Genomic DNA, 23148 nt, shown 5'->3' with positions numbered 1-23148 from the left:
GGATCACGAGGTCAGCAGTTCAAGACCAGCCTAGCCAAGATGCTGAAACCCCGTCTCTACTAAAAACACAAAAATTAGCCGGGCGTGATGGCACGTGCCTGTAATCCCAGCTACTCCGGAGGCTGAGGCAGGAAATCGCTTGAACCCGGGCGGCAGAGGTTGCAGTGAGCCAAGATCGCGCCACTGCACTCCAGCCTGGGCGACTCCAGAGCAAGACTCCGTCTCAAAAAATAAAATTAAAATTAAAAAATATATATATTTTTAAAACTGAGCTAACCATGAGGTTAACAAGTCAACCATTTGTCAAACTGGGAGACGCGCGTTTGCTACAAAGCAGCAGAGGTCTGGCTTTAACCAGCAGCGAGCGCCACCTCAAACCGCCCTTTTCTATGACGCAGAGGTTCTCCCCCGCCCTCCCTGACTCCGCCTTTTCCCTGCTTGCGGCCCTGCCCCTCGCGTCCTCTCCGGCTTGCTGCGCACCCCCCCAGAACGCGTCTGCCTCGGCCCTAACAATGGGGGTCAGTCGGCCACGCCTGCGCCATAAAGCCTAGGGGGCGGGCCCAGCCGGCGACGGGAGGCGGGGAAAAGCGACGCAAGCAGTCGCGACGCCATTTGCTGCCGCCGAGCGTGGACGCTGGCGGATCTCTGAAGAGCTCGGTTGCGATCCTCTCTCGCGCACGCTGCCTAGCCTCCAGCACCTCCTTGGTCCCGCGCGCTCCCTCGTGTCGCCCCTCGGAGCAGCAACCGCCTCGGTCGCCGTTACCCGGAAAGAAGTCAGAGACCCCGCGAGGTCGCCGCCACCGCCATGCCCAAGAATAAAGGTAATGCCGCCCGGACCCCCGGACCACGGCCCTCCTCGGCCGAGTTTCCCAGGTCCTGCCCGTAGATTGCAGGTCACCCAGGTCGCAGTGACCCTTTTTCCTTCCCACCCTACCTGCCCGCGGCTGGGCGCCCCACACGCGACTCTGAGCTCGGGAGAGGAGCTGGGAAGTAAACTCCTGTTGCCCAGTTTGGCCACATTGGGGTGGAGCCGACGCCATTTTTGTAGGGCCTCCTGCGGGAGAATGGGCTTTTGCTCCTGATTCGCGCCAGACTGACCGCGGCTCGGTGGCGATGGTGGCGGGAACCCTACACCGGGCGGCCTAGGCTTAGTAGATAGGCCCATCTGGCCTTCCCGGGCATGAGGGGTTAATCCCTGGAAGCCGTTCTGAACTTTTAAAAGAGTGCTGTCCGCGTTCGTGAGCACCAGGTACTCCTGCATGGATCTCTTTATGGACAGTTCAGTATTGTTGAGGCTACTCGTTGTCCCTTGTGAACAGTGGGTGAAACCTTGATGCATTTCTAAGGCTCACTTCTAGAGATTTACTCTCTCCATCCCTTTACAGGATATAGCTTATGTTTGTTTGCTGAAGACTTATTCCATATTTAGCCAAGTTTTCTACTTTTGCTTCAGATCATGCATATGTTGTGAGAATAAAGACCTAATTTAAGTTTTCTCCATTCTGAGGCTAAGGATTCACAAATGATCAGACTTAAGGATAACTTTATTTGGGATTTCCAAAACGAAAGGCCTAATCTTAAAAAAAAAAAAAAAAAAAGGCGTAACACTTCTAAATAAATTACTTTTATAGATTTACAGTGTTCCTGTCATTTCTAATAGCCTTATAACTTGTTGAAGAAAATTGTGCAAGTAAATATAGGGAAAATATTGTATTTTCCTACAGGAGAGGAGCATACTTCATAGTCCATAAGTAGTCTCCTTTGATTATTCATTCTTAGGAAATCTTTCCCTGACACAGGCCTACTTCTGCTCTCTTTTCTGCTTGACAGCTGGCTCCAGGAATTCTACCACATTTCCTCTTTGTAGCTGTCACTTATTACTTTATCCCTTAGGGTACTTGGTCAGGGTGTTCTGTGCACAAGTTGGTGCAGTCCTCTCGGGGGCTCTCCACCTTGCTGCCCTCGGAGATCAAACTTTTTGTAGCAAGGATTTTCACTGCTCATTATTTTGGAAAAGATCGAGTTATAAACAAAAAATTTTTTAAGTCTTAGGTTTTCTTCTGTATAATCCTTTATTCTCTCTGAGATGGTAAGGGGATCACTTCCATCTTATTCTCACCTTTATTTCTAGTAATAAGATTTTCAATTCTTCCACCAGGCTGTAAGCTCTAAAAGGCAGGAATAGTATCTGTCTTAATCACATTCGATTGCTAGCACTTGCCACTTAGTAGATGCTCAATAAATATTTGTTGGTTTAAGTCACCTTCCTCCTGTCAACTCCACCCTTAGGTGAATAATAGGTTCTGCTTTGGTTCCAAGGGGATAGGACTTCTACACTAAATCACATCTAGTTCCCTAGCCTCATGTCTTAAGAAAGAGCCTCTCTGGGAATTTCTCCAAAACAACTCTGGTTTAAAGAATGTTGATGTCACTTTAATTGTTGTACACTCAGACCTAGTCTCATTCATTCAACAGAGAATTTAAAGAACATCCCATTACATGGCAATAAAATACAAAGGGGAATGATCAGGGTATGGTTAATTCTGGTAAGTTGACAAGTAATGAATGGTTTCTTAAATAATATTTGAGGCATACAAAAAATACAGCTAACATAATGGACCTGGGAACCCAGGGGTTTCTCAGAACCTGGAAACTCTGAATTTAAGAATTACAACGCAAATTGAGGTAAAGCCCTAATCACCTTTTACTCTCTTTTTGGAGGTTATCACCAGGCTGAGTTTGGTGTTTATCATTCCTGTACTGTCTTGAAACCAATCAGTTCTTAGTTATCTTACTTAGAGGAATGGTACTTTTCATGACCCCTGAATTTTTTGAGATAGGTTTTACTAATGTAGAAATAAAGTCATTTATTGTTCTGTTTTTCTGCATTGGAAAATCCAGAAGCCCTGTGAATATAAGCTGTGGTTACACAAGTAAGGGTAAAATTTGCCACATACTATGTGTTAAGTGACTTTTGCTTTGGATTGATTCATATCAACTTATTCTAGAAATTCTTAGAAACCCATCCTCAAATCAGGAAAAGGGGTATCATTTGGCCCACTTATAAGCATTTAGGGTATAGTGCTCCCACACTTTGAAGAAGTTACTGCCTATGATTTTTAACTCACCACTCCGTTAGGAATGTATGGACTATTCTTGACCAATTCATTTGAAGAATTAGTGAACTCAGGTATATAACTCAGGAAACAGAGCAGGTATGATCTTGCCCTAAAGGAGCTTGCACTCTGTTTTGCAGATCTGGCATGATTAATGGCTTCATACTTTTCTCTTTCTAGGAAATTAGTTTCAGTGTTCCCTAAGAATGCCTCAGATACTGAATTCTAAGGACTCTGAGCGGGTCAGGAAATTGTAGAGGCCCCCCTAAAATAGCACAGAGCAATGTGAGACTGCCCCAGGAGAGAGTAAGTGGACTTGATTCAAGAAGTTAGAGGTCTTTGCAGTGATCAGGTGCACATTAATGATTCCATTTGGGGCCGGGCGCGGTGGCTCAAGCCTGTAATCCCAGCACTTTGGGAGGCCGAGGCAGGTGGATCACGAGGTCAGGAGATCGAGACTATCCTGGCTAACATGGTGAAACCCCGTCTCTACTAAAAATACAAAAAACTAGCCGGGCGTGGTGGCGGGCGCCTGTAGTCTCAGCTACTTGGGAGGCTGAGGCGGGAGAATGGCGTGAACCCGGGAGGCGGAGCTTGCAGTGAGCCGAGATCACGCCACTGCACTCCAGCCTGGGAGACACAGCGAGACTCCGTCTCAAAAAAAAAAAAAAAAAAAAATGATTCCATTTGGGTTATGAACTTTTTGCTGCTTCCAAGCTCTTCCCATGAGTCTCTTAGTGTCATTACCACTTACAGCCTTTTTCCTGCCTTTTGGAAATGGCTGCCAATGTGGTTTCCTTTCTGGAATGGGAGCAAAATGCTGTGGACAGGTAACCTAATGTGGCGGCTAGGGACAAAAAAACATTGTGACTCTGGTCACCCCAGCTTACTGACTGCCATCAGTGAGCTGATTCACTCACTGAAGCCAGGCGAGTTACTGAACTTCTCTGAACTTCAGGGAACTCATGGGTAAACTGGGAATAAATGAATGTTATGACCTCATCGGGTGATTGTGACAAGTAAATGGGCAGAATTATTGCATAGTGGTTAAGAGCATGCTCACTGGGGTTATATAATAGAAACAGGGATGTTGAGTAGGGACCAGCATTATAAAAAAAAATTGGGTACCGAACGGATATTTTTTAAGAGACAGTGTCTCTCTATGTTGCCCAGGCTAGCCTGGAACCTCCTGGGCTTGCTCAAGTGATCCTCCCACCTGAGCCCCCTGAGTAGCTGAGACCCTAGGCGCACACCACTGCACCCAGTGAGATTTCGATGTTTATGGTCCTCTGCTACTAAAAGTTTGAAAACCATAGTTCTCTGTCCAGACACTGTCTTCACTTAATTTTCAAAGTATCGTGTTCCAGGCCGGGCGAGGTGGCTCAAGCCTGTAATCCCAGCACTTTGGGAGGCCGAGGCGGGCGGATCACGAGGTCAGGAGATCGAGACCATCCTGGCTAACACGGTGAAACCCCGTCTCTACTAAAAATACAAAAAACTAGCCGGGCAAGGTGGCGGGCGCCTGTAGTCCCAGCTACTCGGGAGGCTGAGGCAGGAAAATGGCGTAAACCCAGGAGGCGGAGCTTGCAGTGAGCCCAGATCGCACCACTGGACTCCAGCCTGGGCGACAGAGTGAGACTCCGTCTCAAAAAAAAAAAAAAAAAAAAAAAAAAACCACAAAGTATTGGGTTCCTTGCATAGGGCCTGGCTTTAGAAGGCATCCAAGATTTCCGCTTAGAAGAATATATATAGAATTGCATTTTTATTTCAAAAGGATGGATGCCAAAGTGAAATGTTTTTCTATATTTTTTAGTATAATATCTGCTATTTATGTGTATTTTATGTCAGAAAAATCCCCAAAGGAAATTCCAAGAAGGGTAGGGAGGTGATAATGTGTTAATGTTGGGATTGGAGATTGTAAATTTAATATGATTGAGTAGCTGAAATAGGTGAATTTTTAAATTTAAGTGATCTTTTAAAAAATGGTTTTATAAGCCTTAATTTCATTTTATTTCATATGTTTTATGGATAATTAATGTCATTTACGTCCTTTTTTTTAAACCATCAGGTAAAGGAGGTAAAAATAGACGCAGAGGTAAGAATGAGAATGAATCTGAAAAAAGAGAACTGGTGTTCAAAGAGGATGGTCAGGGTAAGTGTTTTCATAAATTACGCTTTTTAAAATAACATCCTTTCTTTTTTAGCTGGGGACTTTACTTTTTTGAGACAGGGTCTTGCCCGTTGCCCAGGGTGAAGTGCGGTGGCACGATTACAGCTCACTGCAGCCATGACCCTGAGCCGAAGCAGTGCTTTCATTCAGCCTCCCGAGTATTCGGAACTACAGGCACATACCACCATGTCTGGCTAATTTAAAAAATTTTTTTAGGCTGGGCGCGGTGGTTCATGCCTGTAATCCCAGCACTTTGGGAGGCCGAGGCGGGCAGATCACGAGGTCAGGAGTTCGCGACCAGCCTGACCAACATGATGAAACCCCGTCTCTACTAAAAATACAAAATTAACTGGGCGTGGTGGTGCATGCCTATAATCCCAGCTACTCAGGATTCTGAGGCAGGAGAATTGTTTGAACCTGGGAGGCGGAGGTTGCAGTGAGCCAAGATCGCACCACTGCACTCCAGCCTGGGTGCCAGAGGGAGACTCCGTCTCAACAAAAAAAAAAAAAAAAAAAAATTTTTTTTTTTTTAAATAGAGAGGAGGTCTTCATATGTCACCCAGGCTGTTCTCGAACTCCTGGGCTCAAGTGATTCTCCCACCATGACCTCCCAAAGTACTGGGAACTAAGAATGTGTCGTATAGTTCAGAGGGAATTGAGCCTCAAAAGCTATGGTTGACAGTTCTATGATTTAGTTGACAGTTCTATGATTAGCATTTTTGATAGTGAATGGTGTGCATAATATGTTGAGTAGACCATGGACATTTGAAGGATGAGCCTGAGGCCCTTATAGACCTCTCCATTCTCCGGTGCCATTAGCATGTAACTTCATAAACTACAATAAAATGAAACTGAACAGTTAACTGACCTTATTAGACTGAAGAATTTTGTAAGTGCCAGACCAGGATACATAGCACCAGTCAAATAAACCCTAACTGGATCGTTTGCCCTTTCCTGTTACTTTTATTTCGAGTCATTTCAAACCTACAGAAAGTTGCAGTATTAGTGCAACAAACTCCCTTAAATCCCTCATATGTACACACACGTATAAAGAAATATATATGTACATATATATGTAGGATTCCTTTTTTTTTTTTTTTTTGAGGTGGAGTCTCGCTCTGTCACCCAGGCTGGAGTGCAGTGGTGCGATCTTGGCTCACTACAAGCTCCGCCTCCCGGGTTCACGCCATTCTCCTGCCTCAGCCTCCCGAGTAGCTGAGACTACAGGCGCCCGCTGCCATGCCCAGCTATTTTTTTTGTATTTTTAGTAAAGACGGAGTTTCACTGTGTTAGCCAGGATGGTCTTGATCTCCTGACCTCATGATCCACCTGTCTTGGTCTCCCAAAGTGTTGGGATTACAGGCGTGAGCCACCGTACCCAGCCCCATATGTAGGATTTCTTGAGGACCTTTTGAAATTTAGAGACATCATGTTACTTTTCCTTTACTTGATCATGTATCTCCTGAGAGCAAATATATTTTCTTATATAACTAGAAGAGAATTATCACACTCAGGTAATTTGACATTGATATAATATCTAGTATATACTCCAAATTCATATTTTGTCAGGTATTCCAATCATTTCCAGTACTTTAGCTTTTAATAGAACTTTGGGTGGATTTATTATGCCATACATATAAACCAGTAAACACGAGATACATTTTCTGGCTAAAAATCCTTTTGTTTCTTAGCCTTGGTCATCCTTGCCTCTAAAATAGCAGCTGACTTGACTTGGGCAGACACTGTTTTATTACTACAACTTCTCTCACTTCGGAAGAAAGGCTGCCTTTGAGTTGACCAACCATGTTGAGGTGGTAGGTGGGTGCTGGGCTCACTGTAGTCTGAGTAATTCACTTCCACAAGTCAACCCCACTACTGAGCCTTTCAAAGTGAAGTCTCAGTATATTTACAAATTAATGGACATCCTCTCTGGGGGTTAGTCATATTCTAATTCAAAAAAGACATTGTTTGAAGTTTGTTTTTGTTTGCTAAATGAACTAAAAATTATATGAGAATTGCTCCTAAAGGTACTGAGGTAAAGGAGAGCTAAAAGTGGGGTAGTTAATCTACTTATTCAGAATGAGTTGATAATTAAAACATGTCTAATAGCAGAGACCGTATGTTATAGAAATGCATTACATTCTCTGAGATCTGCTTTTACTGAAGTGGATCAGTGATGAAACTAGCCAAATCTGAACTTCAGAAGGTTTTCTAGTCTACCTGATGCATGATCTCTACAGTTCTGAGAAGCAAAACTAGAAAACAATGTAAAACAATAAGGGCATATGTCTGGTGTGTGTGTGTGCACCCACATGTGTTTATAAAGGTAGCAGTTGTAGGAATGAATGAGATTGAGGGTGAGGGGGTGCGTATGTATGTCCATGAAAGCCTAATCATTTCTGGGCAATGATGTAAAGGTTTTACTACTGACCTTTGTAACTGTGAAGGTTTCTACACTTGACCTGAGCTCAGGAAAAAGAAGAAAGAAAGAAATGGCATTATAGAGTCTTGGTTCTAGCTCTGCCATTAACTAACTTGATATTTATCACTCCCTTATGTTTGTTTATATTTTTAATATATGTATTTATTCCCAACTGGTGCAACTTTATTCTCTTGACAGTTTTATGTGGACTTGAAGTTGCTGTTATCAAAAGTTGAACAATATTCCATACCCTTTTCCTTTCTCCCCGCTAGAGTATGCTCAGGTAATCAAAATGTTGGGAAATGGACGGCTAGAAGCAATGTGTTTTGATGGTGTAAAGAGGTTATGTCACATCAGAGGAAAATTGAGAAAAAAGGTAGGTGTGATTTGTTTTACTTTAATATAAAATTGGTTAAGGGGGAAAATCCCTCTAACAGTTTTTAACTGTCCATGGACTTCATTTTTGGAAATTCCCAAAAGACTTACCTAGGTAAACAGTGATTTACCTATAAGGCAAATAACAAGGTCTGTAATGGTAATTTTATACAGATTCTAATGTTAAAGAATCATTTGTATCACTTACGTTGTATTCCTGCCCAAAAAGTCCAAATTGAGAGACATTCTGCAGAAACAAAAGGCCTAGCTTTTTTTCTCCTTGTCTTTTTTTTTTTTTTGACACAGGGTCTTACTTTATCACCCAGCCTGTAGTGTAGTGGCATGATCTGGGCTCACTGTAGCTTCACCCTCCTTGGTTCAAGTGATCCTCCCACTTCAGCCTCCCATGTAGCAGGGACTACAGGCCTGTGCCACCATGCCTGGCGAATTTCTGTATTTTTTGTAGAGATGGGGTTTCTCCATGTTGCTTAGGCTGGTTTCGAACTCCTGAGCTCAAGCAGTCAGCCCGCCTTGGCCTCCCAAAATGCTGGGATTATAGGCATGAGCCACTGTACCTAGCCAGATGGCCCAGCTCTTAATGAAATGTTACTGTCATGAAAGTTTAAAAAAAAAAAGTTGGGGCACTATTCTAGTTTCAAGGAGACTTAAAGAGACCTGACAGTTAAATGTAGTAGGTGGCCCTTGTTTGGATTCTGGTTTAGGAATTGGACATATAGCTGTGAAATGTACATTAAGAAAATTTGAATATGAGTTATATTACATAAGCATTGTATTAATGTTGCATTTCCTGAATGTCATCGTGAATGGACTGCCTTGGAAAGTAATGATTAATTCACCATCACAGTAGTTATTCAGGCAGATTTATTAATCAGGTTGACTAAAAGTCCCAACTCTGATTTTGTATTTTTTTAAATTTGATATGGGGGTCTTTCTTTTTTTTTTTTTTTTTTTTTTTTTTTGAGACAGAGTCTCGCTCTGTCATCCAGACTGAAGTACAGTGGCGTAATCTTGGCTCAGTGCAACCTCCGCCTCCCAGGTTCAAGTGTTTCTCTGGCCTCAGCCTCCTGAGTAGCTGGGATTATAGGCATGCACCACCACGCCTGGCTAATTTTTGTATTTTTAGTAAAGACAAGGTTTTACCATTTTGGCCAGGCTGGTCTTGAACTCCTGACCTCAAGTGATCTGCCAGATTCAGCCTCCCAAGGTGCTGGGATTATAGGTGTGAGCCAGCCCAAACTAAAATCTTTTAATTTCTTTTTTTTTTTTTTTTCTTTTAAAGAAGTTTATTTTTTTGAAACGGAGTCTCACTGTGTTGCCCAGGCTGGAATGCAGTGGTGCAGTCTTGGCTCACTGCAACCTCCGTCTCCCGGGTTCAAGCGATTCTCCAGCCTCAGCCTCCCGAGTAGCTGGGATTACAGGTGCCTGCCACCACGCCCAGCTAATTTTTGTAGTTTTTAATAGAGATGGGTTTTTGCCATGTTGGCCAGGCTGGTCTCGAACTCCTGACCTCAGGTGATCCGCCCACCTTGGCCTCCCAGAATCCTGGGATTATAGGCGTGAGCCACCGCTCCCGGCCTAAAATCTTTTAATTTCTAAACTAATTGATTGTTACTCTGGAATTTCTTGATTCTTCGTTATTTGAAATATGACGGGCAGTGACTTTTCTTTTGTAGGTTTGGATAAATACCTCGGACATTATATTGGTCGGTCTCCGAGACTACCAGGTAAAAATTACATGTAAATTTTTCATATTTTACTGGCTTGAATTTGATGAGCCATTTCTTAAGAGCCAGTTTCATTTTAGGCATTGTGCTAGGTATCCCAGGGATTATGTTTAAATCAAAATCTGGGAGCCATTATTCTAGAGGATACAGCTGAATGAGTTAAGTGCCCATCCCACAAAAGGCTCATAGCCTGGTAGTGGAGAGAATTAAGCACACAAGTAATTATAATACACATCACTACATAGGTATGTGCTATAAATATAGAGGAGCACTTGGGAAAGAAAAAAAATGGTGATTGCCTTTCATGATCGTAACCCTTGACTCTGTAGACTCATTGTGGGTCTGTGAAATCCATTTGACATCCACCTATTGGAAATCATCCCTGTGTGATACTGTCTCTATTTGTATAGCCTTGAGCATGCTTTGATTTTTTTTTTTTAATCCAGAATAAATAATTTAAATCTTCACTTTAAACCATTGTTTCTCAACCGTGGGCAATTTTGCCCTCCAGGGGACATTGGCAGTGTCTGGAGACTTCTGGTTGTCACAACTGGGGGGTGGGTGCAGTGCTGCTAGCGTGTAGTAAATAGAGGCTGAGGTGGGCACAGGACAGCATCCCATAACAGAGAACAGTCCACCTCACAATAATCCGTAGCGCTGAGGTGAGAAAGCTTGCTTTAAATTCATACCATTTTAATGTCCCTTTTTTTCTTATGATCTAACAATAACCCCAGGAATAGGAAGAATAAGTAATTTCCTGTTCGATAGATAAGGACACCAAGGGTCCGAAATGAGTAACATTTTAACTGTAAAGTAACAGCCAGGACCAACTTCTGATTTGAAATTTTTCGTGATCCTTCCGTGCCCCTCCCACTTACGGCGTGGTCTTTGGCTCAATAGCATCTTCTGGAAGCTTGTTAGAAATACACATTCTTTGACTCTTCAGTCAGAGCATGCATTTTAATAAGATCTCCATGGGCTTCTATACACTTTACATTTTAAGAAGTACTGATCTGAATCACACTGTCCTTGAAGTTGAAGCAATCAATTTTCTCCCTTAACTGAGTTAAATTATTTTCAAATAGGGAAGTAGAACATTCTAAGACAGTATTTCTCAGTGGGACTTTTGCATCAGAAATAGCAAAGAACTTCTCACAATACTAAATCTTGGGCTTCTCTTCACATCTGCTAATCTATCTTCAGAAGATACAAAAACTCCACAGGAGATTGTGATGATACATAGCCAAAGAAGCACAGATAATGCAGAAAGGTATAATTTGCTTAGGTCATTGTACCAGTCTCAGTTCAGTCTCAGTTTTGGAATTGCAGTGTTTGATCACCCTGCAAATTATTGTCCCAGGGACCTTTTGTACTTCAAAAGACTTCTAATCAAAGGGTAATATTAAATAATCTAAAATATGGGGTCTTCACAGTTCTGCTCTTATTAAGTGAGATCTTTAAATATATTTCCCAAGCCTGTTAATAATCATTCAGCCATGTACATAAACTTCCTCCTGGGTTAAACCCAAGGATCTTTTTCAGAGGGTATGAGAAAGCTTTAAAATTTAAAAGGAGATTTATAATAAAATGGTGAGATTTGATTGTTTATTCAATATGAGAATTTATGAAATAACTGATAATATTTCGTCATGATCAGTTTTTAAAGTTATTTGTCTCTATTTAAGGATAACAAAGCTGATGTGATTTTAAAATACAATGCAGATGAAGCTAGAAGTCTGAAGGCATACGGCGAGCTTCCAGAGCATGGTAATGTCTGAGTTACTGTATTAACTTGTCATATGGTATTTAGGTTATCTGTTGCTGTTTAGGTGAAGGAACTGTGGATTTTGCTTATTTACTTTAGTGCTTACATTTTTAGTTTTAAGTATGCCTGCTTATGCTTCATAATACTAGATATTTTAAGAAAGAAATTACTGGAATTCTGTTCCCAATAAATATAGTGAGGAGTTATATTCTGTAAGCTTTGGAGTTCCACATAATGCTAACTAAAGGAATAATTTTGTTATAGTATCTATTTTAAAATTCCTTTCTTGAGAGACTGTCAGTGCTCATATGGGTTAAACATGAAGTGCACGTCAGCCAGGCGTGGTGGCACGTGCCTGTAAGTCTCAGCTACTTGGGAGGCCAAGACGGGAGGACTGCTTGAGTCCAGGAGTTCGAGGATGCAGTGACCTGTGATCATGCCACTGTACTCGAGCCTCAGTGACAAAGCAAGACCTTGTCTGAAAAAAAATTAAAAACAAAAACAAAAACATGAAGCAAGGGCACATAATTAGGTACTATTACTGATTTTGTTTGTTTGTTTGTTTATTTGTTTGTTTTGAAATGGAGTCTCACTCGGTTGCCCAGGCTCTAGTGCAGTGGTGCAATCTTGGCTCACTGCAACCTCTGCCTCCCCGGTTCAAGCAATTCTCAGCCTCCGAAGCAGCTGGGATTACAGGCATGCACCACCATGCCCAGCTAATTTTGTATTTTTAGTAGAGACGGGGTAAAAAGTTCTATTTTCATTTTATCGTTGTGTAACAGTATCCCGTAGGATTTTTTAAAAGCAGCATTCTTGGTTTTCACCCTTCCAAATACAAAAGTAATGAATTCTTAAAGCAGAAAACCTAAAAATAAGTCCCTTACAACCTCATCAAACGAGAAATGTACTTGACATACTATTTTGTAGGCCTGCATTTTCACTTGGCAGTTACTGTTTTTGGCTCTGTTGTATCTTATTATGAAAAAACTTAATTTTATTATGTTTTACTTAAGCACGAAAGTATTTTACTTAAGCATGAAAGTCCTGCTGAAATTACTTAGCATTTCTGATCTAATAAATGTTAATGTATCTAGGAATAAGACTAGCGCTTCCTGGTTCATTTTCATTTCTTTAGGGATAATCATGATTTGACCAGATCTTTCTCATTGATGAGTCTATCTGATGATTAGTGAACCAGCTATTCTTAAGGAAATACGTTGTTACCATGTGCTCAAACCTTTTGAGAAGTATACCTGGAAGTTATAATAGCTTCAGAATTAGTGTAATTAGAGCCTTCCTTACTGAAAATACCTTTGCAAACAAAAGAAAATGGTAACACAGATACTCCCATCTTGACATAGCAGTGACACTACAGGGAATTTTGCTTCATATAATATTCTTCATAGTAATTGTGTTATATAAAAGTTAGGAATGCTTTTCTTATGATGAAACTTTGATTAAATTACAGTGCTGACTTACCAGTGTATTTCTTACTGTGTCCTTAGCTAAAATCAATGAAACTGATACATTTGGTCCTGGAGATGATGATGAAATTCAGTTCGATGACATCGGAGATGATGATGAAGATATTGATGACGTAAGTAGATGTACCTTGTGTTTTCCAATTTTTGTTATTATCCATGGAGAAACCAACTTTCCCCTAACATAAATAAGGGTATATTTTGAGAATTGTCTGAATTAAATAGTATTATGTAGAAGACACCTAGTCAAACTGTTTATTTTGAGAATTCTTTTTTTTTTTTTGAGATGGAGTTTCATTCTGTCACCCAGGCTGGAGTGCAGTGGTGCAATCTCAGCTCACTGCAACCTCTGCCTTCTGGGTTCAAGCCATTCTCCTGCCTCAGCCTCCCGAATAGCTGGGACTACAGGCGCGTGCCACCACACCTGGCTAATATTTGTACTTTTAGTAGAGATGAGGTTTCACCATGTTGGCCAGACTGGTCTCGAACTCCTGACCTCAGGAGATCTGCCCTCCTTGGCCTCCCAAAGTGCTGGGATTACAGGCGTGAGCCACCACGCCTGGCCCTATTTTGAGAATTCTTACAACCCTCTTCAATTTCTCTTCCTAAAAAGGTCAGTGTTTGCATTGGCAATATTGACGCCAGCCACTGTAAGCATGATTTGTCTAATTATGAGTCTCTAAAGAGATAGCTATTAAAAAATTTAGTGGACAGTTGAAAAATAGATCTTATCAAAGGAACATGCCTTTTTAATTGAAATATTAGTGTGTTGAAAGAATCTTGTTTGAATCAGCTTGATATGAAGATTGGAATTACAACATACACTGAAAGCCTTGTCAAAATGGAAGCCTATTGCCAATTATGGTATTTTTAGCTGTTGGATGTGTACTGTTGGCAAACTCTTGGGCAGTTGGTATGTTTATTTTGAGGAAAATGGATTGTCTATCCTAATAATAAAGTAGTAATGCCCATAAGTGTAAATGCTTTACTACACTTCTGCTGTTACTGTATTTGAATGAAATTCAAACTTATTCTTTTGGCAGTATAAATTTATTTAGTGATTGGGGTGTTACTCTTAAATCTGTTTTGGGCTCTTTTCAAACCTCTTTAACTAAAATGTAGTTCAGAAACCACCTGTGTATTTCAACCCAAAAACAATAATAAGTCAGATGTGGTGGTATGCACCCATAGTCCCATCTACTCAGGAGGCTGATGGGAGGATCACCTGAGCCCAGGAGCTCAAGACTAGCCTGGGCAACATAGCCAGACCTTGTCTCTAAATAAATAACATAATAACGTTAAATTTGATGCAAAGATGGAATTTCAGAATACCTAGAGCAGTTGTTCCTGACCAAGAATACTCACACCTGAGTTAAATTACTAATGTTACAGACATTTTAACACATACACAAAAATAGGAAGTGAGAAATAAACATATTGTTCTGTTATTTTCTTAATTTTGGAGACCCTGAGCCAAGAGGAGTCTTGTGACTAAACTGTTACTAATATTTTGACAATAGAATTAATTCTATTTTTGGTAAGAACTTGCAGCTGACGTGTGGATTAAGTGCCAACCCAAACATTTTGACATCTGAGCAGGGGTAGAAGGCCTCTTTTAAAAAAAAAAAAAAAATTAAGGAACCTAACCAGAGAACATGCATGAATATAAAGCCGCATGCACCAAGATAATGGGTTGAGAATCTAGGCATGGTCAAGATTTTCTCAGTAAAAATTTCTGGATCTGGGCCAACACCTCCTCAGAACTGGACCCAGCTGGCTGGCTGGAAAAGAGACAGGACAGTGATTATTAAAGAGTTCTCTTGAACATTTTGTAAAAGTTGACTCTGTCACCTGAGAACCCTACTTCTTTGAGACATTTCTCCAGGTGGTTTATAGATGTTTTAACTGTAGCCAGATTGACTCAGGAGAATTAGGTCAGTATCACACTGGTCCTGTTCTTGAAGGGATGGTATCATGCTTCTCGTGTCTCCTCCCATCCACAAGATACAAAAATCTCAAATTACTAGCATTAAAGGAAAGGAAGGAGACAGTAAACTTTATTAAGAATATTTTGCATAACATGTAACATTACAAAGGAGATCAAAACGATTTACTTATAGCAGGCCAGAATTACAGAAATTTCTTCTTCAAACTATTTGTTTCTCAGGTAGCCTAAGGAGGTGAAAGTCTCCCTTATATATGGAGTAGACTGTTGGAATATAAGAATTCTTTTTCCTTTCATCTGATGTTCTTTTCCCTTCCAGATCTAAATTGAACTCAACATTTTACATTCCATCTTTTCTGGATTGTCCTACAATTTGGATTTTGACCATGACAAAGAAGATTAAAATTTCATTAGCATGAATGCAATTTGTTAAAGCAGACTGATTTGTTTCTAAGGTATTTCTTGTTTTTTAAAAAACTGATAATGCTGAATTATCTTAAGTGAGATGTTAAGCCCACTTTGTTCTTTTAATGTAATGGAGCTTATGGATAGAAGACCATGTCTACTAATTACAAAAAAAAAATGCATTGCTGCTTTTCCTACCACTTCCAATAAGAAAATGGGTGTTTTGAAGAAATCATTTGCCTTGTCCTCACAGAATATGATTACGCCCTGGCCTCTTGATTGTATAGAGTCATTGTGTATATTTCAGTTACCTAGATATTCCCTTGAGATTTTGATAAAATTTGAGGGAGGCAGAAATCTGCATTTGAAGAAAAAAATTAAGTCTGTTTGTCATATTTAAGTAGCCTGTGGCTATTTTTATACTGATTTTGATATCATGTGTTCTTTTCATAGTCGTATTTTGCCACCATAAACATAAAAAAAAAAAAGTATCTCCAAAATGCAGTTTCAGAACCTGGGTTTTAATAGCAATTTTGAATTTGTAAGCTTAGTAGTTGCAGAAATTGAACACTAGGTGGCACTCAGTTATCGTAACAGTGGAAGTACTGATATAATTGTTGACTTTTCTTTTACTATGTGTAAGAAATACGCCAAACATGAAAAGAATTGTTTTGATCATATGCATGTATGTAGAATATTTTTACAGAGCAGAAAGATTATGTTAGAAGTGTGATTTTTATTTTCAGAAGTCATGTACATGTAAGTAAGCTACAATTTTGAGTGCTTTATAAACACTTAAGATATATATAAATTAATTTCATAGCAACTTGTAAAAAAAAAAAAACTTGTTGAAAAGCCTTTTTCAACATATCCCTAAACTAAGGGAAGAGGAGGGAATAACAACTCAATGAAAAGACGGTCTCCAGTTTCTGAATGGAAAAGCTACAGCTGAGAAATAAAATAAAATGTCGTGCTGCAGAATATGTTATACCCTTATTTTGTGTTAAGGATATATTTTATTATGTGAATGGTTTTGGTTTTGTTTTCTGTTTTTGTTTTTTGCTTGTATTGGGAGCTAGCTTTACTGGTAACTTCCTTATTTAGTTTTTAGTGGTCAACTCAAAATGAAACTAGGGCTGAGCTAGTTAACCCTCACTAGCCAAACTGAAATTGTATGCAACATTAAAAGAAGAGATCCATCATGTAGCTTGTGACACTTTTATTTTATTAGTCACCGGGGAACTTTTCAGTGATGAAAATACACAGGGCAATAAACCTTCACATGGCTTCAAAAGGAAAACAAACAAATCTTCTCTAATCTGCTCTTACTATAATTTCCTAAGTGTACACCAAACTCTGGATTTAAAGATCTGAGGTACTATAGAACATTAAGTTGAGGAATAGAAATTAAGAGTACATATTCATGGTTTATATTTCTTATTCTGTGGAGTTCCTGAACACATCTAGGTGGAATGCATCTGAGACTAAGGGCTGGTTTTTAATCCTCATCCTCATAAGAAACCAGCCTTGAAGAATTAACAATTGTCTTCATCGGTATTCTAAACCTCCTAAGATATTTAGGCTTCTGTACATAAAAGTGTTTTTGCTAAATTTACAGTATGTATAGGTCCTTTCATATTATTTTACTAAGAATGTTTGAACTTGGCATATTTGATATAGTTCCTCGTAGGAATAGCACAGCTCAAACATTAGTTTTTCTACTTACCTCCTCTAACACATGTGGTTTGTCTGGAGAGTTTCTAAAAATTCACCTATAACCCCAGTTCATGTATTTGCTGGTGATTGTTCTTGCTGAGGTAAATCTCGAATCAGTGATTAAAATAGTTGGGGTAAAGTTGTAGCTTATATGCAATACTACTTGGAGGAATTCTTCTAATTTGTATTTAATGTGGAAATTGTATAGTTTCATTGATTTAATCATAAATAATGGAAATGGTCTTCAAGCAGTTTTATTTTTGATTTTTTTTTGCTTATACACTGATTCCTATAATACAGTGCTATAAGCTATGCACAGAAAGAAAATAAAACGTTTGAAATCCAAGAATAATGGTTCTTACTGCTAAGAGGGAGTAATAGTTATTACTAATGATTTTGATGGGGTTGCATTTTTGATGCAATGTTTATTCCACTTGCAGTTAGAATATGAATATGTTTTATCACTAATGCGGCTGAATAACCAAACCAAACATTTGTGTAAAAAAAAAAAAAAAGCCAAGATTTCATTGTTTGTTGAATATTTCTTAAGCATCTAGCCCCTAAAGAGACCGCTTCTTACTGAGCCTGTAAACTCTGCATGATGGAAATTCTTGTATTTTATTGAGGAATGACTGTTGGTTTACTCACCACATCTGTGGAATCATGGCTATAAATGTTTGCTTACAAACTCTTCGTGACTTGTAATTTAACTTAATCTCATCTAATGTAAATATTAGATTATGATGTTCAGTAACATCTTTCATAGGTATAAACTGCTGTCATTATTGATTTCAGAGTAACTCTGAGTAATCAAATAGGTAAAAGCATGTTTTGAGTAAAATAGCTAGATTTATACTTTACTTGTATTGTATAAAGACTTAACAACAACCGGAATTGACTGGATTGACAGTTAAAGTGTCAGAATGAAAGCGAGGTTTTTTTAATGTTACCTGAGTGTCCTAAAGATGAAAATGATTTGTACTGGTATGAAATGCTTATTTTTATTCTACTTAGTAAGGGTAAGTTTTATTTATACTCTTTGGACTCCCATAAACTTTTGCACACTGCTTTGTGTTTTTGGTTTACCCTAAACTACCATCCTTTTTATCTTTGCTTTTTTTCTTCCTATTCAGAAAAGAGCAAAATGTGAAAAGACGCTAGACTCTCAGGTATAGAGTGAACTGAGCAATTTGGAGGATGTATTGGACTTTGTCCTCTCTTATTCCACCCTCCCAGCCCTGAAAGTTGCTAGGTACTTGTGAGGCAATGTACTGGAGAGGGGAGAGCATGGATCCTGGGGTCAAAGGGACTTTGCCCCCACCCTTACTTGGCCTTCTACCTGCAGGTGACCACTGGCACATTCTCCTGCTTGTCTCAGCTTCAGGTTCTTCACCTCTAATATGGGGATGATGAAAACAGTACCTGTCATGCAGAGTTATTGGGAGGATTGATAATTTAGATGTTTATACATGTAATGTACTTAGAGCAGTGTCGGCCTCTTTTCACTTGATATCCAGTACTATGTAAGATAGAGGATGCATGTCTTCTATATTCTGTATTTCCCATTTCTTTTGCGTGCAGTCTTTGATTCGTACAATAGAAGGAACACGTGGAATGTATATTTGTACATTCATATCAACAGAGTATTTAACATTGCTACCAACCTCATTTAATTCGGTATAAGACTAACAGATGAAGTCTCTCATTTGCTTGAAGATATTTTACAAAATACCAACTGCTCTATATTTCTTTAGAGAAAGATTATAGTTACTAATATTGATACCTCTGATAATATTTTATTCTTAAATCTTCAGTGATCCCTTTTACTATAGATTCATGACAGCTAATAAGTACTAACTGACTTAGAGGTGTCCTTTCCCATCATATGGAATGATGTAAAGAAATCAGATACAAACTACTGAAATTAGAAAATAAAATATGAACAACTTTCAACAATGTATACAATTGATTCTTTTCGAACTGTTTATAACATTTTTAACTATTCATGTGATTCTCTTCCAAAAATTTGCTATTTTTAAAAGTTAATTGTGATATATAAGGAAAAGGTATACCTTGTTTTTATTTTTGTCTGTTTTTGGTTGTTTGATCTAAATGAATCCACTTAGCCATATTCCAGATATGGGGTTGCATTTCCTCAGCAAGTGAATTTGTCACAAATCTGTGCTGAAGAAGGCATTTTCTAACGGTAAGTCAATTCAGCAGAGTGACTTCAGATTGCCAAAGTCACATTCAACAGACCTTACTTTATACGATGCAGAGACCTATAGGTGAAGTAAATACTTACACTTCTGGTCAACTTACCCACTTTTAAAAGCCCAGTCTGTACTGCCATTCCAATCCATTGTTTTGTTCAGTTCACAACTTGATGTTGGTAGATCAGAAAGTAGGGACAAAATCTGAGTCAAGTCCCATTGCTGATTTCTGTGCTGTCTGATACAAAATTAACTGGACTTGGCAGATTTGACAACATTTAATACATATTTATGATTTTAAACCTGTCTTAGGAATCTAACAATGGGATTTTTTTGTTGTTTTTTTCTTGAGACGGAGTCTGTCGCCCAGGCTGGAGTGCAGTGGTGCAGTCTCAGTTCACTGCAACCTCTGCCTCCCAGATTCGAGAGATTCTCCCTCTTCAGCCTCCTGAGTAGCTGGGATTATAGGCGCCTGCCACCACACCCGGATAATTTTTGTATTTTTGGTAAAGACAGGGTTTCACAATGTTGGCAAGGCTGGTTTCCAACTCCTGACCTCAAGTGATCTGCCTGCCTCGGCCTCCAAAAGTGCTAGGATTACAGATGTAAGCTACTGCACTCAGCCATTCTTTCATTCATTCATTTAGAGACAGGGTCTTGCTGTGTTGCCCAGGGTGAACGCAATGACACCATATCACAGCTCACTGCAACATCAACCTCCCTGGCTCAAGTGATCCTCCTACCTCAGCCTCCCAAGCAATGGGGACTACAGGTGTGCACCACCATGCCGGAATGTTTTGTTTTTATTTTTTAGAGATGGGGTCTCACAATTTTGTCGAGGCTGGTCTCCAACACCTGGATGCAAGTGCTTCTCCCACCTTGGCCTCCCAAAGTGCTGATATTACAGGTGTAAGACACTATGCCCGGCCAAAAACCTCTTTTGAGATGGAGTTTTGCTCTTGTTGCCCAGGTTGGAGTGCAATGGCGTGATCTCAGCTCTCTGCAATCTCCGTCTCCCGGGTTCAAGTGATTCTCCTGCCTCAGCCTCCCAAGTAGCTATGATTACAGGCATGCGCTAGCATGCCCTAGCATGCCCAGCTAACTGTATTTTTAGTAGAGACGGGGTTTCCCCATGTTGGTCAGGCTGGTCTCAACTCCCGACCACAGGTGGTCTCCCCTCCTTGGCCTCTCAAAGTGCTGGAACTACAGGGGTGAGCCACCACGCCCGGCCATACTAAAGATTTTTGTAGGAAGTTAGTGTAGTGGGAAAAGCGTGGGAAACTCGAAAGTCATTTTCTTTCAAAGCTTAAATATAAATTACATTATTGGACAGTCTGTCATAATGTTATGAAAATGTCAATTTTCTCCAAATTAACCTCTGACTTCAATATAATTACATGTAGTATTACGGCAGGCCTTGGTGGGAGATTGCAAAAACATCCTAAAGTATATTCATTTGGAAATACTGAATTTCAAAGAATTCTGAAAACACTGCCAAGAGGGAATTCAACAGATAAGTTGCACCCTAAGCCATAGTAGTAAATAATAGATGGAGTAACAGAAGGATCAGAATAGATAGCTCAGAATCTAGCTCACCTACTATGGGAATTAGATACTTGATTTTTTTTAAAGTGGCTTCAAAAATTACTGGGGAAAGGATAGGTAAGCAGGTAGTGCTGACCAAACTACACTTTGGAGAGAAAAGTGGATTTGGATCTTTACCTCACGCTAGTACAGAAAAATTGCTTGAGAGTAAAGCATTTTTTACGTTTTTGTTTTGTTTTGTTTTGTTTTTTACTATAAGCCTGAGAGCAATGGGGAGCATCTTGGGACTAGGGAAGTTTGTATTAAGACTTCTTAAAATGCAAACCATAAGGTGAAAAATTTATGGATTTTATCACTTCGTAACCGTCATGAGATCGGATCAAGCAGGAACCATCAATGGATGCTAAATCTAGAGAGAATTTTTGTTTTTTGTTTTTTTTTCTTGAGACAGAATTTCGCTCTGTCACCCAGGCTGGGGTGCAGTGGCCGGATCTCAGCTCACTGCAAGCTCCGCCTCCCGGGTTTAGGCCATTCTCCTGCCTCAGACTCCCGAGTAGCTGGGACTACAGGCGCCCGCCACCTCGCCTGGCTAGTTTTTTGTATTTTTTAGTAGAGACGGGGTTTCACCGTGTTAGCCAGGATGGTCTCGATCTCCTGACCTCGTGATCCGCCCGTCTCGGCCTCCCAAAGTGCTGGGATTACAGGCTTGAGCCACCGCGCCCGGCCTAGAGAGAATTTTTGACGAAGAGTAAGTACCTGCATAACCTTAAAGTGCCTCCCCAGAGTGCTTATTGCAAGAGGAAAACTACCTCTACGTTGGAGGAACAGCCAATGGAGAGAAAATTATTGTATCCATGTTAAACTTACTTAAATTGGTAATTTAGTATGTGTAATAGAACATAATCTTAGGAAACACACATGGAAGTACTTGTAACTTACTCTCAAAACAATTGATTAAAAAATAGGGCAATATTATAAATGGAGTAAACATGTTAATAGGATTTTCTCATAAAAATTAAGGAAAATTGTACCAATCTTAAAAAGCTTAGTTGGCTAGGATAAAATATTTGCAACATTTAAACCGGAAATTAGAATACAAGAAACGAAATCAACCAGAGTAGCCCAGTGGAAAGGTGGGCAAGGATTCAACAGGCAATTTACAGAAGGGTAAACCAGATAGAATGGCTAATCGTTTTGTGCAGATCTTGAGAACAGTGCCAAGCGAGGAAAAACAAATAGAATGATAGCTTTTATGCCATATCATTTATATACATTTAAAATACATGCATATCTTCACAACAGTATTTCAACATTGCAGCTGCAAAGATATCAGAGGAGGTGTTTATAATTAGGGAGAGGAATGGAAAGTAAAAAGACCCCAAAAATAGAATAAAAGTAGAGAGGGATGCTACACACACGTGTCCATGAGCTCAAGAGTTGGATGAATTAAACTCACCAAAGGTCCCTAAGATAAAGAAGGAGAAAGTGACAGCTCCCACGCTCTTATTTGGCTTAATCTCTGTGTTCAGTTTTCATGACAGCTCGGTACCAGCCCCAACCTGCTCGCTCTCCTACTCATTTATGTTTAAACTTTGCTGGCTTTCTCACCACACTCAAACCCTACTCCCAGCACACGTTTGGGCGTGTCAGGAACACGTTCATCAGTAATTTTTTTTGTGCCACAAAGGGACTGTTAGCCAGCTTTGGCCAAGAGTAAAGGTGCCCATTCCTGAGAGTTTCAGCTTCACATTAAAAAAAAAAATTAGGTATAATTAAGAGACCATAAAATTCACCCGCTTAAAATGTACGATTCAATAGTTTTTAGTATACTTAGTTATGCACTCACCATAATCCTAGAACATTTTCATCCAGAAAAGAAAACCTGTACCCATTATTCAGCTTCATTTTTAATCGTGTGTATGTCCCCCCAGGGGTGGTAATAAAACGTTCAGGCTCGTCACCTTCCAACAAGAAAAACGTGCAGCCTGGGGCTCCATGGGAACGGGTTATCACTTGGCAGGCCTGGGTAAACAGGAGGCTTGAGCTGGCCCTGCCAAGATGTCTTCTTCAATGTTTTTGAAAAGATAGTAAATGTGCATGGCAGTGGTAAAAGTGCCTACTTGGGAGGCAACACGTTTAGCAGTTTCTTGTGTGTCTTCTCGGAGAGAGCCTCCCCACAGAGGTTTTTTGTTTTGTTTTGCTTTTGAGACAAGGTCTCTGTTGCCCAGGCTGGAGTGCAGTGGCGTGATC

General features: G+C 40.0%; 1 protein-coding gene and 2 non-coding genes across 3 annotated transcripts; all 3 read left to right on the top strand.

Annotated features, from left to right (window-relative positions):
• The first annotated feature begins 617 nt into the window (after positions 1-617).
• EIF1AX (eukaryotic translation initiation factor 1A X-linked) lies at positions 618-17002 on the top strand. Its single transcript, NM_001261777.1, is given in 7 exon segments — positions 618-821; positions 5185-5268; positions 7981-8084; positions 9778-9828; positions 11514-11595; positions 13099-13190; positions 15339-17002. Coding segments are annotated over 7 exon segments (435 nt in total). The 5' UTR covers positions 618-805; the 3' UTR covers positions 15345-17002.
• Positions 7455-7534, top strand: LOC114675236 (small nucleolar RNA U2-19). The gene has a single exon (XR_003726325.1). It is a non-coding gene; the product is annotated as a small nucleolar RNA U2-19 (small nucleolar RNA).
• On the top strand, positions 7688-7757 carry LOC114675235 (small nucleolar RNA U2-30). Its single transcript, XR_003726324.1, has one exon. It is a non-coding gene; the product is annotated as a small nucleolar RNA U2-30 (small nucleolar RNA).
• Positions 17003-23148: the final 6146 nt, after the last annotated feature.

Source organism: Macaca mulatta, chromosome X, assembly GCF_049350105.2.
Source record: "Macaca mulatta isolate MMU2019108-1 chromosome X, T2T-MMU8v2.0, whole genome shotgun sequence".
NCBI classification, from domain to species: domain Eukaryota; kingdom Metazoa; phylum Chordata; class Mammalia; order Primates; family Cercopithecidae; genus Macaca; species Macaca mulatta.
Note: the sequence above shows the minus strand (reverse complement) of the source record. Positions and strands in the feature narration are given on the sequence as shown.